At 38.4% G+C, this 16,865-nt stretch overlaps 1 protein-coding gene across 1 annotated transcript in view; it reads right to left on the bottom strand.

Annotated features, from left to right (window-relative positions):
* KIAA1377 (KIAA1377 ortholog) overlaps nucleotides 1–16,144 on the bottom strand; it is a gene marked incomplete at both ends in the record, with an annotated part of 37,672 nt that extends 21,528 nt beyond the window's left edge. Inside the window, 3 exon segments of the mRNA XM_008942162.1 lie at nucleotides 4,301–4,406; nucleotides 5,715–5,860; nucleotides 16,019–16,144. Coding sequence (XP_008940410.1) covers nucleotides 4,301–4,406; nucleotides 5,715–5,860; nucleotides 16,019–16,144 — 378 coding nt within the window.
* Nucleotides 16,145–16,865: the final 721 nt, after the last annotated feature.

The following is a 16,865-nucleotide window of genomic DNA, read 5'->3' as shown; positions in this document are numbered from 1 at the left end:
TGTCTTTTGGCTCCAACCTGGTTCAGGGGCCATAAATGCTCTTAGTCTGGCATATCCAAAGGGGCACTTACAGAAATACCTGCTTTGAGTTCTCACACCTGTCCAACAGAGCCATAACCCTTACGACTGATTAGAAAGCCAAGCTTCTATCTCGCTGTCTTAGGATCAAGTGCTTGTTGTACTCCATAATGACTACAAATAGTGTTAGAAGAATAGATCCTGGAGACAGATAATCAGTATAAACTTTCAGGGAAGTTATTTGTAGAATAGGTCTATCTTTACCAAAAAGGGGACATCCAGCTTTTATTTTACAAGGTTGATCAAGTCCAATATTTGAAATGATACTTTGTCTCAGCAATCGTTTGATTTTGAGCAAGAAACCAAGCCTCATTGTCCATTCAATATGCAGATGTTTCCCACCAGTCCCACAAGGCATTTTTCATATATAGTTCCTTAACAGCACCAACACAATGCCTTAAATATTGATAAATTAGTTGAAGGTTTTTAGCTAAATTTGTGGCAAAAGTGAATTTTTAGTCTATATGCAACTAACTATGAAAATCATACTTCCACATATTTCCCTTTTTTTTTTTTTAAAGTTGTAATCTGGCCAAACAAGATGATCTACCATGCCCATCCATTCTCTTTTTCAGTGAAGGTGATGGTGAAGAGGATGGTTCCTTTCATATATGGGCAATATGGAGTGTAGGAACTTAAACAAAGGGATGACTATTTCATGCCACACAAAGCTATCTTCCTTCACAGGTGGGCAAAGTTGAACAATGCATTATTAGGAAACATGTTTTGTTCCTATCTTGAGATGGCTACCATATGTCTAATACACCTACAGAAATTCAATAATCCCTTTCCTTCATTTCTCTGCATTTCTTCATCTTAAGTTTCCACAGTTCCTTCTTCTGAGCCTTCGTCTGTTTCATCCTCTTTTTGTATCTGAAATTATACTCCCTATTAAAATCAGTCCCTTCTCTTTTTAGTATATCTGTATCAGCTAGGAAATCGTCTAATGAGACCTTTCCTGATTTTATTATTACACAACTTTAGGACAATGGAAAATGGAAAAATCCCATCAAGATTATTTTTATTTTTCAGAAGATTTTACACAATACTCCAAAAAGGTTGGCTTAATTGCACTGACCTCAGCAGAGATATATATATATATTTGTCAGAGTCTAAAAGGAATCTATTATTTCTGATGAGATAGCTGATAGTAAAAATGGAAAACAACTTTCCATATTTATTTCTAGAACTCTGAAAACTGCATTCTGTATTCTTTTGAATGGGAGATAGCGTCTCTATCAAAAAAACTTTCGGTACCTATCCACTTTTAAAGACTTTATTCCTGTGGATCAAACTGATAAAACACCTGGTCCCCAAAATATCTGCTGGTCGGTTTGTTGGGTTTTTCAGTTTCCTGATATCTGTTTGGATATTTAGACCACAAATATTTATAAAAGTTTCTTCGTCACAACTTTTTTCAAATAACGTTTTTTATTTGTCATAATTAAGTCTTTATCTCAAGACAAAATCTAATAAAATACAACTGCTTTTAAACACAAACAGGCAATTATCTCTTGTGCAAAAAGCAGCACACCATTTACACACTTAACGTGTGCACATCCCAGTGCCTGTCAGCTAATGAGTTGATTAAAATCTTTGCTTCAGCATTTAATAACTAAACCTTACTAGAGGGCAGCTCTGCTATAAGCAGAGAATAAAACCTCTCACTCATTAGGTGCTTCAGGATTTTTTGCCTTTCTTCAAGATGAGACATTAAGAGTTCTAGAACCTTTTAAAATTCACCTATGTCCAATTGGGTCATTTTTATGTTAAAGTCATGTTTATCTTGAAAACTCAGTACAGTATACATGTCTTCCTTTAAAAAGGGACTGTCAGTTAGTTCTATACATTCTATTTCTGAGTGCAAATTCTAAAGATAATACAAGATTTTTGGTTTAAGTGTTTACAGAAGTGCAAGAAGAGACAGAAATAGAGAAAAGAATCTACTACCTCATCTGAATTAGTTACTAGCTGTCCCAAAATTTCCAGTTAAAGGGTTTATAAGACATTTTTTAGGCTTTACTGCTCAGAACTGGTGGGTTTTGAAGAACGTTCACTTTCGAGAACCTTCTCAAAATGCTTTTCTGTATCAAAGCTTACTTTGTGGTACTGATTTGCATTAAGCTTATTTGCCTTCTAGGAGAATTTTGCACAATTTTTGAAATTAAGCCTGAAAACAGAAGTGCCACTTTTATGTCCCCCACAAACTATGGCTTCCAGGCTACAGCTAAAAGGAATAACCCTGCACTAACATCTTCTGCAACAGGCCAGAAGAATCTATGCTGCACAGCACGTACTCAGTTTGAATCTCAGTGCTTTTTTGTATGAGATGCAGACAAAAATGCAGAGAGTATTTCTGTCACGAGGAAGGCAGGCAAATTGTTACATTAGAATAAGCAAAACTTTATTTCATATTAATTTGTATACCTCTCCCCTACACACAAGCCTGTACCGCAATAACTTAATTCTTCTTGCCTTATTACCATAGCCCAAATATTCTCTACATCCTCCTTCAGTCACTCCACCCCATATGGCTCCTACCCAGGCCTCCTAAGTTACCAGCTGGTGAAGAGGCAACACATTCTGTGGTGGGTTCCAAAATAGTCATGTACTGCCTTATCTGTACTAATTGTGTCCTGGCCTGCCAACAGTTCAATGTGGACTCAGCTTTTGAACTTTTTTCATGCTGGGGTCACTTGTTTGAAGAATTTCTTCCTTGCCCAACTGCCAACTTCAAACTTGTAGAAATATAATTATCTTTTAGAGCCTCAGCTCACTCTCAAATATTGGTTACTAGGGGAACACAAACTGTAAAAGAATATGAATGTATAAATTTCATTTCCTTAGGAAATAAGGTTATAAAAATGAAAATCAGGAAAAGAACATACTACCTTTATTACAGGATAGTGAATTTTTAAAATTAAACAAATATAATATGGAGTGCCAGCAATATTATACTGTAAGAAATGTTAAGTGGTTGAAGAGGTCCTCAGAGAAATATGTGAGCCCCTGAGGCACATTGGGCAGTTTGAGGAAAGATGAAAAATAAAGGAACAAATGGTAAAGGCAAGGGACAGAGGCACTGGGCTCCTGTCCTTAACAGAGCCTACGAGTGAAATAACACAAATGATTTGCAACCCTGGGACAGGGTTCAGAAACATTTACATTTCTTTGCAATAGTTTCAACTTATATTTAGCAGGCAGATTTTTTGTTTGCTTTTATGGCTCCAATCCTCCTTTATTATGCCAATCCAGTGTAGCAGCTGCAGAACTATATGCATGTTGATTGGCAGCTAGCTTATTTACCTTTAAAAGGTATGAAATATTTCCACAATTGCCCAGTTTATCTCCTGCAAAGATGTATTAATCAGAAGTAGATAGGTAATAAAACTGAATATTAATACCACAATGAAGAACGGACTGAAGCTCAAAAGTAGGGAGACCCTTTTTAGACAGAATTTATCTCTGTTCTGAACAATTTACAGCATGCAGAAAAAAAAAATTATGATAATAGTAATAAAAGAAGCAACAACAAAAATAAAACCCTGAACTGAGGTGTTAAAGAAATAGGAGATTAGGAAGGGGATAATCAGAAAGGAGTAACAAATACAACAGATATATAAACTGTGCATGAAGAAACATTCTGTGGTAAGTCAAGGCACCTCAGAAAATGTGCTTAGGTAGAGTCAAGAGTATGCAGTTCAAATTGTATGTCATCTCAAACGAAACTGCGGGTGAAACTGTTCTCAGGATGCTCAAGATGGATAGAGAGAATGAGAAATTTAAAGGAATGACAGCTGGAAAGAAGATAACAGCATGGGACGAATCTACAAACTACACTATCCTTGAATGTCAAAAGGAAAAAATCTGGATGAAAGTAAGAAATCATCTAGATGTAATACTTTATAACTGATAGAACAGCAGACAGTTTGATAACAATGGCAGTCTGAGTCAGGCTGTAACTGAATGCAGACCAGGTTAGCCCTGACTAGTCCCACAATTCTGCTCAAGGTAAAAGGTTTGTGTCATCTCCTCTGCTGTTTTACCAAACAGGCACAAACAACTCAGAGATGTTTCATAACATTTCATTGGAATGGTTCACAGAAATGCTTTGCCATGAGAGAAATGGCCTACCATTTCTTAAAGAGTAATTGCCTGCTGTTTATTGAATACACTAAGCAATTTACTTCCTTTGATCATCAGAATAAACAGAAATGCTTACCTGAAGTTGGTTTTGTTTCTCCTAGGCAAGTACAGTCCTGGTGTTAAAACTGATCCTTTAATTTGTTCAAGAGCTTCTTCTAACTGAAAAGCTACTTTTGTCTGGACTAGAGGGATCAGAGGAAAAAACACAATGGAAAAAAAAAAAATTGGACTATTTTACCATAAAAGTTTTTGTTAAGTTTCTGAAGTTTGGAAGCCTAAATCCAGACTGTTACAATCAACTGGGTGTTTTAGCATCATTAAGACATGCTGGAGCGTCTCTAGTTCCTCTGAAAGAAAACCTCAGTCTGTTTAAGTGTTTGCAGTATCACATGTATCCAACCGGCTTGCTTTTTGTTTTTAGAATGTACTGTTGAAAAAGTAAGAGGTTAAAAATCCAACACTAACTTTGTTTTTACATCATACACATTCTGCTCATGCACTAAGCCAACATTATGGGTCGCAGATATTTTATAGACCCAAATTGTAACTTAATAATCAAATCAGTGGAGAAAGAGAGTCCAGACAGGCACAAGGTGTTGCTTCTTTCAAGTAAGTAAAAGTAGGGTAGAAAGGCAGAATTGCTACAAAGCAAAACCAAGAAAAAAAAATTGGGATTGCTACATAGTCTGGGCTGTCAGTAGAGCTATGAAGAAGCCCTACACCAGTACTGCTCTATTTTGTTATTTTAATCTGACATTTGATCTTGAAGTCAGAGACATTACCTCACAGTTGGCACAATTGCAGCTGGGAGAGTAAATCTGTTGAAGAATACCTAAGTAATATACCATATCTTAAGAGTTTCAACACTGGAAAGTTGACTGGAAATCAGACTTGGCTGATGCTGTTAAAAAGTCCTGCCAACCTGCACTGATTCCAAGAAAGCAGGAACCAAGCTGAAGTGATAGCTACTTCCCAGCAGCGAGAGAGCAGCTTAAAAAGCTGACTAATCCAGCAAAAGTTATGTAACACATTACCATATGCTAGGACTGGTTTTACTTAATGATAAACAAAATGCACATTCTTGAATATTTCATATTCAAGGGTTCAAATAGTGGATCATTCGACCATCCTAGTAACTTTCCGTGGCCTTTTAACACCTCACACCCAGCTGTGAAAGCACAATATTGTAGCAAGTACACTGCAGTTAAAAAGGTGAGGAAAACCCAGGAAGCCACAATATCCCAAGGTGGTGAAGTATTTACTGTGACCAGAATATAATGAAATATCTCACACCACAATGTTTAGATTTTTTTTTAAATTCCCCTCTACCCAATTTCATCTTATGTATCAGATCTGAGCGTCCTGTCAGTTGGTTTGCTTATATGAATTAAATTAAATTGCGAGATGATAACTGTTGTTTGCCTTAATCATATTCTATTAATAGAAAAGCACTTGTATTGTGAATAGTGGTTAAATTTTAATTTACAAACCTATTTGCCTGTGCTGAGATAAAGGCAGATGAGCACGCTGGAACTTATCAGTTGCTTCCTGAATTTTAATTTTCCTCTGCTGCAAAACTTGTTCTCTAAATCTTTGTTGTTTTTCTTCTTCTTGCTTCTGTCTTTCTTCAAAAGCTCTGTATTTAAGAAACAAAAGTAGATGATCCAAATATTTTCTAATTACATTTACCAAAATAGTAACTTAATTGCTTATCAATTTGCAATATTAGTAAAAATTAAATGCTATAAAGTTCAGCACAGCTGGATTTTTAAGGTTTGTCTGAATGTAGATGGGACAGTGAAAACACACCATAATATTTATATGTTTTAGCTTCAGTCAGAGATTTGATTCTTTCTTATATGTGAATTAATATGGAGACTCAAGCAGTTCCTGTCACCAATGTGACTTGCACCACAGTCTTTACATTCCCATGTAAATGGATCACAGTGGGCAGATCAATAGGAATGTGAACTGCAAACGCTCTCTGTGAGTGCCTTTCATGAGCTGTCAGGGAAACAGTAACAGTCTAAAAGTTATTATTCAGAAATAACACCAAGGAACTACAGCTTTTACCTATAAATATGCAACAGTTAGTATCAACTTCTAGCAGTTGAGAAGTTTCCTGAAAAACAATCAGATTAGTAGCACAAAATGGGATAAAAGATTAATGTGGAACTATGATCAGTTGTTAATATCAAATATGTTAAACGTGTCCTTCTACTGGCTGGAAAGCCGAGCAGGCTCTAATTGAAAACAATCAGCAACACAAAGCTGTCCTTTGGTAGGCAAAGGCTTGATGAAGCTATGTGGAATTTTTATTTCTGCTGACAAAAATTTCTATTGACAAACTTACACTAGCTCCCTGAGTGAAATACACCCAGTAACTTTATTAGCACAGTGCCTATATAGGCAAGTCCTATTTAAATAATGTTTTTAAACTAAAAGAGGGTAGATTTAGACTAAATATAAGGAAGAAATTCTTTACAATGAAAGTGGTGAAACACTCAAACAGGTTGCCCAGCAAGGCGGTAGATGTCCCATCCCTAGAAACATTCTATTCCAATAGACACTAATAACGCAAAAGTAACACTTCTCAAGTTAAACTTTGAAAGACTGCCATGCAAGGATCACTACAACTGGGAGCTTCCCACCTTTAGAGTTCTCTGTGTGTTAGAAATGTGATTTGACAGGTCACTAGTACACTAAGTAGGGTCCCACTCCTAGCCAGCATTATGGAAAGAAAGGTAACAATGTTTAGCTCTATGTTCACAGGTTAGTGAGATACCTTCCCATCACTTTCAGTTGATTCACAGATCTTGCTTAATGGAGCAAAGCTGCTACTTAACAGAGCTGCTCCTTAACTCAAGCTACTTAATTGTTCTTCCCTTTGCTTTTCAGGGAGAAAGTTCAAACTGAAGTATTCAACTTGACCCTCCCCAGTATCCCCTCAAAGTGCTGACTTATCACCTGTGAAAACAAACAGAAAAACAGTTTGAAATAGGTACTTTTTATTTTATGAAGACTAAGTTCTGTAATTTTACAATAGCAAAAATTAGGAAAGCTGCCATCTAATTCCCAAATGCACACTTTTACAGGAATATCCACTTTAATCACCTTGGAAGCCAAAGCACAGCAGAGAGAGACATCAAAAGATTTCACTATTTTGAAAGTTCATGTATGCATGGTTTAGAAAACTTATTGAAACTAGCGACTGAGATTTCCCAATTTTATGGACAAATAGTTACTTTTCATTAATAGAAATGGAAGACAAAAGAGATACTTTTTTTTTTATTTTTAAAAGTGGAAATTAATTGTAAACAGATACCATGCAGCTACTCAAGCCTTCAATCACAAAGACTATATACTTGCATTCCTGCCACCATTATGAGTACACCTTTAAAGCCCTCCCCATAACATAAGGGGAAACTGGAAATTGTGCAACATCTCATCTTCCTTTCTTCACTACTACACTTCTAGTATTACCACATTAAGCTCAAGAAAGACAGTGGTGGAGCATAGGAAAAGCCAAAAGCAAGAAAAGAGGCAAAATGTTGAAAAGGACCCACTGCTTTTGCTAATGCATGAGACTCTCTGGATTAACATTCTCCAAGGTCAGAAATCAAAATGCCAGGGAACAACATAAGTAATTACTGCTTCTACTTTGGAAGTACATTCTCCTCAGAAAGCTCCAGATCCCCCAGCAGCAGTATTCCTCACAATTGTCTTGGATCACAAGAACCGCTGAGACTACATCCTGTAATGTATACAGATGGCAGCTTATTTTGACAACCTTCTTACTGCAAATTACACTTAATAATTATACCTTGAAAAATCCAGGTGGATTTCTACAACTCTTATAGAGGTGAAGCTATAAAACTCCAGAGCTTCAAATGGAGGATAAGACAGAAGACTGACTTATGCAAAGATAAATGATTCAATTAAAATATGATCCAAACAGTGCAAGTTTCATTTGCAAACTTCAACTTGTCAGCAGGCAGGAATGGCTTCACTTGAAGCATGAGGTGAAGCCACACAAGCAGTTATGCAAAACCAGGAAAAAATCTGCAGAGAACTCTATCCACATAATGCAATCTACTGCAATTCGGTTGAAATTTCACAGACATTTTAATTGTTCATACAATCCAGAAGTTAGAACTCAAAAAGTAGAACTAGAGTTCATTGCCAGCTTTCAGTGTTCCTATAGTTCACTCATGTTAAAATCTGATACAAAAACTGCAATATTTTACATCCTTACCCTGATTAAAGAAATAGGAAAATCACAACAGAGGAAACAGACTTGCGTCTCCTGGTAAAGTACTTTAAACACGTTCTTCTTGATCCCCTTAATATTTCTAGAAGCTGCTCAAGAAGGCCTTTAGTTGAACTGTAGTTGTTCAATTCAGACATGTGGGAAATTCTACAACTTTGCACCTGGAGTAATTCCAGCATATAACTCCAAAAAGGAGAGAGTAAATTCTGACAGAGTCTTTATGTATTTATTTTTTAAATTATTTTGGATTATGATTTAGCTGCAGTCTCCCAACATTCCTAATAACTGGCATAAAACCCCCACTGTTGTTCCATATAGCTGGAAATGGGCAAGTCCAATTGCTGATGCAAGAGGCCTTTCTTACCACAGCTCATCATGATCACTATTTGGTTTGGATTAAGACATGAGGGAGAAAAAGGATCTTATTTTAAATGTAAGGAAATGCATTAAAAAAATTCAGTGAAACCTGCGTCATTAACTTCTTGACCCCACAAAATGTAAATTGTGACACCCAGATGCATTATGTAAAATAAATAATTTTACAAATGCACATTGACATCTTACAGAAAACCTGTTAAAGCAAATTTTTGTTCATCCACTTTCCTTAAGCCTCCAGCTTAGGTTCATATCACAGATGTAACATTGGCAAGAGTATGGCTTTAAGATGGAGAGTTAACAGAAGAATTTCCTGACTCGTGTTTTTTTAACCCAGTTTTTCTGTCTATTACAAACAACCCAGCAGTGCAATAGTTTTTGAAATGGCTGCCAAAATATTTATAGTGAATTTGGAACACAAAACTTAAAATATTTAGCAGTTTCACATATACAGATGTTATGTGGAAGGCATCTTCACATTAAAAGCACTATGACTAGATGGTGGAACTATTTCCTGGTTAATTTTATTAAATTATATTCACAGTGAGGTGATGGATGCTACATTCCCAGGTGGACTAAATGCTTATTAGTGTCTTGGATGAAAATAAAAGAAGGAAGACATACTGTGCTTATGGAATGCTATGAAATGAGCCTTTGATACTGAGATGGTATTATTCATCCATTGCCATATCACATTTGCAGACCACTGCACAGTAATTTAAAAATTGAGGTAGGAGGATATTTGTATACTTAATGACTACAGCAAGATTAAGAAAAGGCTAGAATTGCATGTCACACTCAAAATCCCCTTCACGGGTAAACAGGAAACACACCTTATAGCCTTAAAAAGATCTGTGGATGTTGCCCATAAATCAATTTTTTTCTTTAAGTGACATACTTAGCAGGACCCTAGGAACACATATTAACTGTATCCCCTCATCTTCTTTGATTATCCTATGCTGAATACAAAAGGGCAGCCCCAAAATGCTGTAAGGGCTTCAGAAGGACCAACCCTTATGATGCCTTAAGGGCTCACAGAAAGGCTGTCCTCCAAAATCCACCAGTTGTTACACTCCAAATCTTGTTTACAGGCAAAATGTAAGCATACCTTTTATAAAGCCAAGAAACTTGTTAGCATAATTGAAATTTTAAGAGTCTAATAATTACTGATCCAGCTATAATTATTACAAAAAAACCCCAAAAAAACAAAAGAACAACCAGTTAGAATACTTCCATATAGAGAAGGTCTCAACAATAGTGATAAACCAGCTTGAACTGTTATTTACACATTGAATTTCTACCCCTTTTCCTGATGTTCACAATTCCATTGCTCTTCTGTACCCCAAGGCTGGCAGTTTTGTTCCAGTGGTGCCAGGGTGTTATGGTGAGCTGTCAGCATCTGGAGTCCCTTCACCAGGAACATGATGATGTTTGTGTTAAAGCTTCCTTCTACCTCACTTCAGGTTCCACTTGGAGTCGTTTTTATATTTGCTAACATGCTTTTGCACCTTTTCTCTTTCTTCAACAACCTGCAACTCCACAGTACCTCCACATATTCCTTACACGGTGCCTTTTACGTATATTACATAACATTAATTTGTCCTCTTTGTTTCTGCTAGAGCCTGTTTTGTCAGATCTAGGTCTTAATTTCTTTACCAGACTGCTGGTGAGTTGTTTATAGCTGTGGGGTCTCCATTGCCAAGCAAGCCTGTGCAGCACCTCTTATCATGCCCTGCCTGTACCTCTCTATGTCACATCCTACCCCTCCAGTTCTTGAAGCCTCTGCTATGATACCAGGCCTGTCTTTTCCTACACTACATCACTATGTCAGAGTCCTATATACCTCATTCTCTACACAAAATAACTGCTTGTTACTACTATCAATAGAAAAACTACAGCGGTACTATAAAAAGACAAATAGAAGCAAAATAAATTAGCCACAGACACCTGGTCAATGAAAGAAATTGCTGTTCCAGCTGAACCAAAGAAAACAAAGCTCTGGGCAGGTCAAGAAAAGTTCAGAGAGCACAAGCTTGGCAAGCATCTGCCCTGAGGCCTTGCAAATTCAGCACAATCCTGGGGCCCACTGCCAGAAATGGCAGTACTGCACTTCAGGTCTACACGACTACAGTGACCCCTACTTTGCACAGTTTCATTCTGATGTAGAAAACAATTAAAAAAAATAGAAACATTTTCCCGTCTCTGTTTACCAAGTGTTAATATTTTTCTTCTTGTTTCTGGCACGAGACTGCTTTTCATTCTCTATCAACAACACTGATGAATAATTTAAAGGGCTTTTATTAAATAATCAATGATCATCAGCCAGTAGGTGGAGCACAAACCTTGTGCATATGTTGAAAATAAACTATTTTTGAAAAAAAACAACAGTAATGCAAATAGATTGGAGACTGATATAAACTGGGGAAAGCATTTCCTTCCTCAGCAGATGGGTTAGCTATTCAGATTTCAAGGTAATTCAAAACTCTGAACCAAGATAGCTGACTTTAAGGTTTGTTTAAAAATCCACATAGACAAATGAACCAACTACCTGCAGCCAGTAACATCACAGTGCAATGAGATGCAGGTTTTGGATTGAATAACACCGTGAAAGCCGCAGTCCCCAGCAGACCAGCAGCTGCTCTGCACAAAGCTGGCTATCAACAGAAATTGTGATACCTACTCATTTACATCAAGGTGTGCTTAGTCAGTAGCTCTAATTTCCAGAATACTATTATTTTAACAAAATATCTGTCAGCTACTGCCCTGGGGAGCATATTTACTCCTTAAGCTGATTTTGAAATCACAACTTCATCTATCAGTGAGACAATAAAAATATTACTTTCTTGATACTCTGGCAACTTGTGTGAAGATAATCAGTGGGTTGGGTTTTTTCTCTGTTGAGATGCTGCTGTTAACACAAGACTAAGGAGCTGGGTCAGTACAAGAGATGCACAGAATAGCATCAGACAGGGATACAGGTTCCTCTAAGTATTCACTTGGAAAAAAATCTGTGACTTAAATTACTGAGACTTTGCTTTTCAAAGCTATAGTTGCTCTTGTCTGGGCAAGCAATGGTTTTGTCTTTCACTAATAAACCAACTAACTCAGCACATCTTGTCAGCAGTTGAGTATTTTTAAGGCTGAAACTCCTGCACTTTAAAGGCATTGACAACAGATCAATACAACGGTGTCAGGGAAATTTTCACTACGAGGACCTTTAGAAAAGGTTGAAAAGGTTGAAAACAGAAGAGCTCAGTCTGCAAACTCTCTGCATAAGCCACTGTCATTAGCTCATAGAGCGCTGGGCACTAGGGACTACCAGATTTGGACTCAGCCTTGGTATAACCTTGTTTAAAGGTAGGCTGGTAGTGCTTCTTAACTCTCCCCCCTCTAATAAAACAAAAAAACCCCCACCAAAACCACAGAAAAGTTTTCTTCCACAAGCAACAAAAAAAGAATGAACCTAAATGACACAAGACTGAAAACAGCGAAGCTCTGCTGTATCTTTCCTAGGTCACTTGCTAAAGAGAATTCACTGCTATTACTTTCCAGTGGAGGCTTTGCAAATTTAATGTTGACAATCAAATTTGGTCATGTTCGACTCACTTCATCAACTTCTGTAAATACATGTCTGGCTTGGCAGATGAGGGGAGAACAGTGGCCTGACAAACTCACCACTAAATCATGTCCTAAGCACCATATCTGCATCTCTTCTAAATACCTCCAGGGATGGTGACTCCACCACTTCCCTGGGCAGCCTGTTCCAATGCTTAAGAACCTCTTCAGTGAGGAGTTTTTTCCTAATATCCAATCTAATCCTACCCTGGCACAACTTGAGGCTGTTTCCTCTTGTCCTATTGCTTGTTATCTGGGGGAAGACAGTGACTCCCACCTCACTACAACCTCCTTTCAGGTAGCTGTAAAGAGCAATATGGTCTTCACTCATCCTCCTTTTCTTCATACTAAACAACCCCAGTTCCCTCAGCTGCTCCTCATATGAATTGTGTTCTAGACCCTTCACCAGCTTCATTGCCCTCCTCTGGACCCGCTCCAGCACCTCAATGCCCTTCTTGTAGTGAGAGGCCCAAAACTGAACACAGTATTCAAGACGTGACCTGACCAGTGCCAATTACAGGGGGACAATCACTTCTCTGGTCCTGCACTATCCCTGCTATAAGCCAGGATGCTGTTGGCCTTCTTGGCCACCTGGGCACACTGCTGTCTCATATTCAGCTGTCTGTTGACCAAAAAGTATGGCAGACCATACTCTCAGCAAGTTTGCAGATGACACCAAACTGGGAGGAGAGGAGTAGTTGATAAAACAGTTTTGAACTTCAAGATTTTTATCTACAAACTGTAGTTGAACAAGAGGAAGTGCAAAGTCCTGCAGCTGGGGAGGAACAACCGCAGGCACCGACATGTGCTGGAATGGGCCAGCAATGAGCCCTTGCTGCAAAGAAGACCAAAAGTATCCTGGATTGCACTAGGCAAAGCATTGCCAGCAGGCTGAGGAAAGTGATTCGTGTCCTCTGCTCAGCCCTGGTGAGACCACCCTTGGAATGCTATGTCCAGTTCTGAGCTCCTCAGTAGAAGAGAGACATGGACATACTGGAGAGAGTGAAACGAAAGGCCATGAAAATGACGGACTGGAGCATCTTCCCTACGGGGAAGGGCTGTGAGCTGTGACTGTTCAGCCTGGGGAAGATCTTACTGATGTAAGTACCTAAAGGGAGGGTGGAAAGAGGATGGAGCCAGGTTCTTTACAGCAGTGCCCAGCGCTAGGACCCAAGGCAATGGGCACAAACTGGAACACAGGACACTCTCTGCGCACCAGGAAACACTTTTTTACTGTGGGGATGACTGAGCACTGGCACAGGTTGCCCAGAGAGGTTGTGAAGTCTCCATCCTTGGAGATGCTCAAAAGCTGGTCCTGGACAACCAGCTCTAGGTGGCCCTGCTTGAGCAGGGGGGTTAGATCGGATGATGTCAAGAGGTCCTTTCCAACCTCAACCCTTCTGTGTGAAAGTCAGAAGTAGGAAACAGACTGTTGTACTTCACACTGCACTCATGTCTACTCTCCAGATGTTGAAAGAAAAAAACATGAAAGAGACCATTTCTATTTTGAAATTATAAACTAGCAATGCCAAGAATAACTTCTTATACATGCCTGTAAGCCCTGTCAGGGAGAATTTAGGGTGTTACCAGGTGAAAATGTGGAGCTTAAGGAAGTCATGCTACCCTTGAGAAACCATCATCATAGCTAACACCTTTACATGTGTTACAAAGCTAATGGGTCTTGGCTCATACATGGATTTGAAGACATGACCTGGTGGCTGATTAATCACTTCCTACCTGCATAACTGTCAGGAAAAAAAGATTCAGTTTTAAGGGACTTTTTATTTCCAAATTACTTTGCGCCATATAAGCAATGACCCTTAATTTTCAATTATATTTCACAGCTTACTAATACTGTATGCATTTACTACCTTTCTGACATTAGACAACTAACTCCTTTTCAGTTATTGGGGGAAGACTGTCACCACAGACTTCCACTTGAACTGCTTATTATGCTTACAGTTACGCCAGTCTCAATTATCACAAATGGAAACTATTTCATTTTATGAATACTATACTTAAATTTTTAAGTGACTCACCTGAGGAACTTGGATTTATACTGTGTTTCTAAAGGCTGCAATGAAATACATATGGAAATGTATTTATGTACCAACGAGTAATAGTTTAAGTCTGTCAAAAATATGCAGGCTGTCTGGTATTTGCTTTTACGTTAGAGTATAGCATTTCAAGACCAGTAATACAATAAACAGTGTTCATCTAAGATGTGTAGTGTTACAGTGGTACTGTTCCAGAAAACTAAATAAGGTATTTAATCCTTCAGCTGAGACTCAGTTTATTGTCTGCAAAGGCTGCAAGTTGCACACAGCCTTTAATCACTCCCAGGTGATTATAATTCCTCTTCCATTTTTCTTTATATTCTAAAACATATGCTGACAGAACAGACTGTCAAGCTAAAATGATGCTATAAACAATATCTACTGCCTCTCTGATGAGTTATTAACATATTTCAATACATAAACATTGTAAAACAGGACTCATCTGATAAGGGAACTATGGGGGATGAGTGTTAAAAAGTTAACACTAGCCAGAGGAACCTGGTCTTAGGTTGGGGACTTGCAAGGAGGAACCCATCTCCCTCTACAATTGAAACAGACAAGTCTCCTGTATGTGTGAGTACGATCCCAAAGCTAGGGAAAAGCCCCCTATGCCTGTTCAAATACTTACAGCACTTACAGAATCATAGAATCATTAAGGCTGGAAAAGACCTCTACAATCATCAAGTCCAACCGCTGACCCAACGCTACCATGACCACTAAACCATGTCCTGACATACCATGTCTACACATTTTTTGAACACCCCCAGGGATGGTGACTCCATCACCTCCCTGGGCAGCCAGTTCCAACGCTTCACCACTCTTCACTGAAATGTCTCAGCGTATAGTTTACTTAATCCACTTGTCACAGAACATTTAATGACTTTGCATTCTCATGTATGCAGAAAGGCAGAACATTCAAAGCTCTGTTTAAAACGCCAATACAGAATAACCTTATGATAAATATAATCCTGTACTAGAAAGAGTTTGGACTGTGTTTATTGGGAAGTGGGGGCACAAAGGCTCACCACATAAGGAGGCTGTGGGGCCGCTGTGCCATGCAGATGGAACAGCACATGCTGCAGAAGGCAACGAGAGCCACCTGCCTGCTGACCCAGACTGTACCTCTGGATGAGTTTTTCACACATCCATTGAAGCTAACAAAAGCCAGAAGAGTACTAGAAATGCAGATCAGAGCCACACGATGAAAGCATTACTTACCTTTACTTTATATAGCATGAGGTGACTACAGTGAGTTTCCAAAAAGTAGCAAGTAAATATTGTTCTTTTTATAGTTTATTTGTCCTAACGAAAGAAACTGAACTGGTGAAACTTTTCAGTCTAAATTCCTCTAGAACAAAGCAGTGAAGCTATTTAATAAAGTCAATGTGCAAATAGAAGAAGTATCTTGAGCTCTCTCAAGGTTTTGATTCTTTTTTTATTTTTTTAGTCTCCCACCAAAGGAACCCTAGTTACTTACCTTCTTCTTCTGTTTGTCTCTGTCAAATACTTCTGTGCCCTACTCCGACATATTTTTTGATCTTCTTTCAGTTCTCGACGTTCTTCTTCTAAATCCCGTTCAAAATGAAACGTTAACGCTCTATCCCTAGCATTGTGTTAAGGACAATGAAAACTGTAGCAAACAGCTCATTAAAAGATAAAATAGGCTGTTTCACCGACTTCATACACCTTCTGGGGAACGGGCAAACTTCATCCATGAGATACGTAATGCTTATATGCCTTTTAACCAAGCACACAACAGATGGTTCTATAACTGAATATAATAGTCATAATTAACTATATGTTCATTCAGGAAAAAACATAATTGCATTTTACTGTTTACAGTGATTTTAACGGAGGTTTTGCACTCATCTTTCATGGCATCAGCATCTCACCTTTATCAAGTTCACTTGAAGAGACATCTAGCTGTCATCTAAATCAGTAACATATAGATATGTGTATCACTGGGAAGATGTTTCAATAGCAAAACGAGCCCCTCCCCACCTAAAGGATTGGTGTTTTTTTACACTGAGATACCTCAGTATCACTGGATAAAAAGCTTTCCACAAAGCAACATCAGTCCTGCCTCACATGAATAATGATACTTAAATCACTGTACAGGTGGAGCTTTGAACTCATGTCAAGTATTTCTTATTGCTTAAATTCAAGAAAATAAGGATGCCCGAGTCAGGATGGAAAACACAACTCTCAAAGGCAGCGCCGGTCAGAAGAGGGAGACCAAGGCAACTCCGAAGTTGCCCGAGAAGTCAACTGTTCCACAGCGGTTTACACAGCCCAACGTGCGCGTCTCACCCGAGCCACTGCCG

Source organism: Merops nubicus, unplaced genomic scaffold (assembly GCF_000691845.1).
Source record: "Merops nubicus isolate BGI_N331 unplaced genomic scaffold, ASM69184v1 scaffold6916, whole genome shotgun sequence".
In the NCBI taxonomy this organism is placed as follows: domain Eukaryota; kingdom Metazoa; phylum Chordata; class Aves; order Coraciiformes; family Meropidae; genus Merops; species Merops nubicus.
Note: the sequence above shows the minus strand (reverse complement) of the source record. Positions and strands in the feature narration are given on the sequence as shown.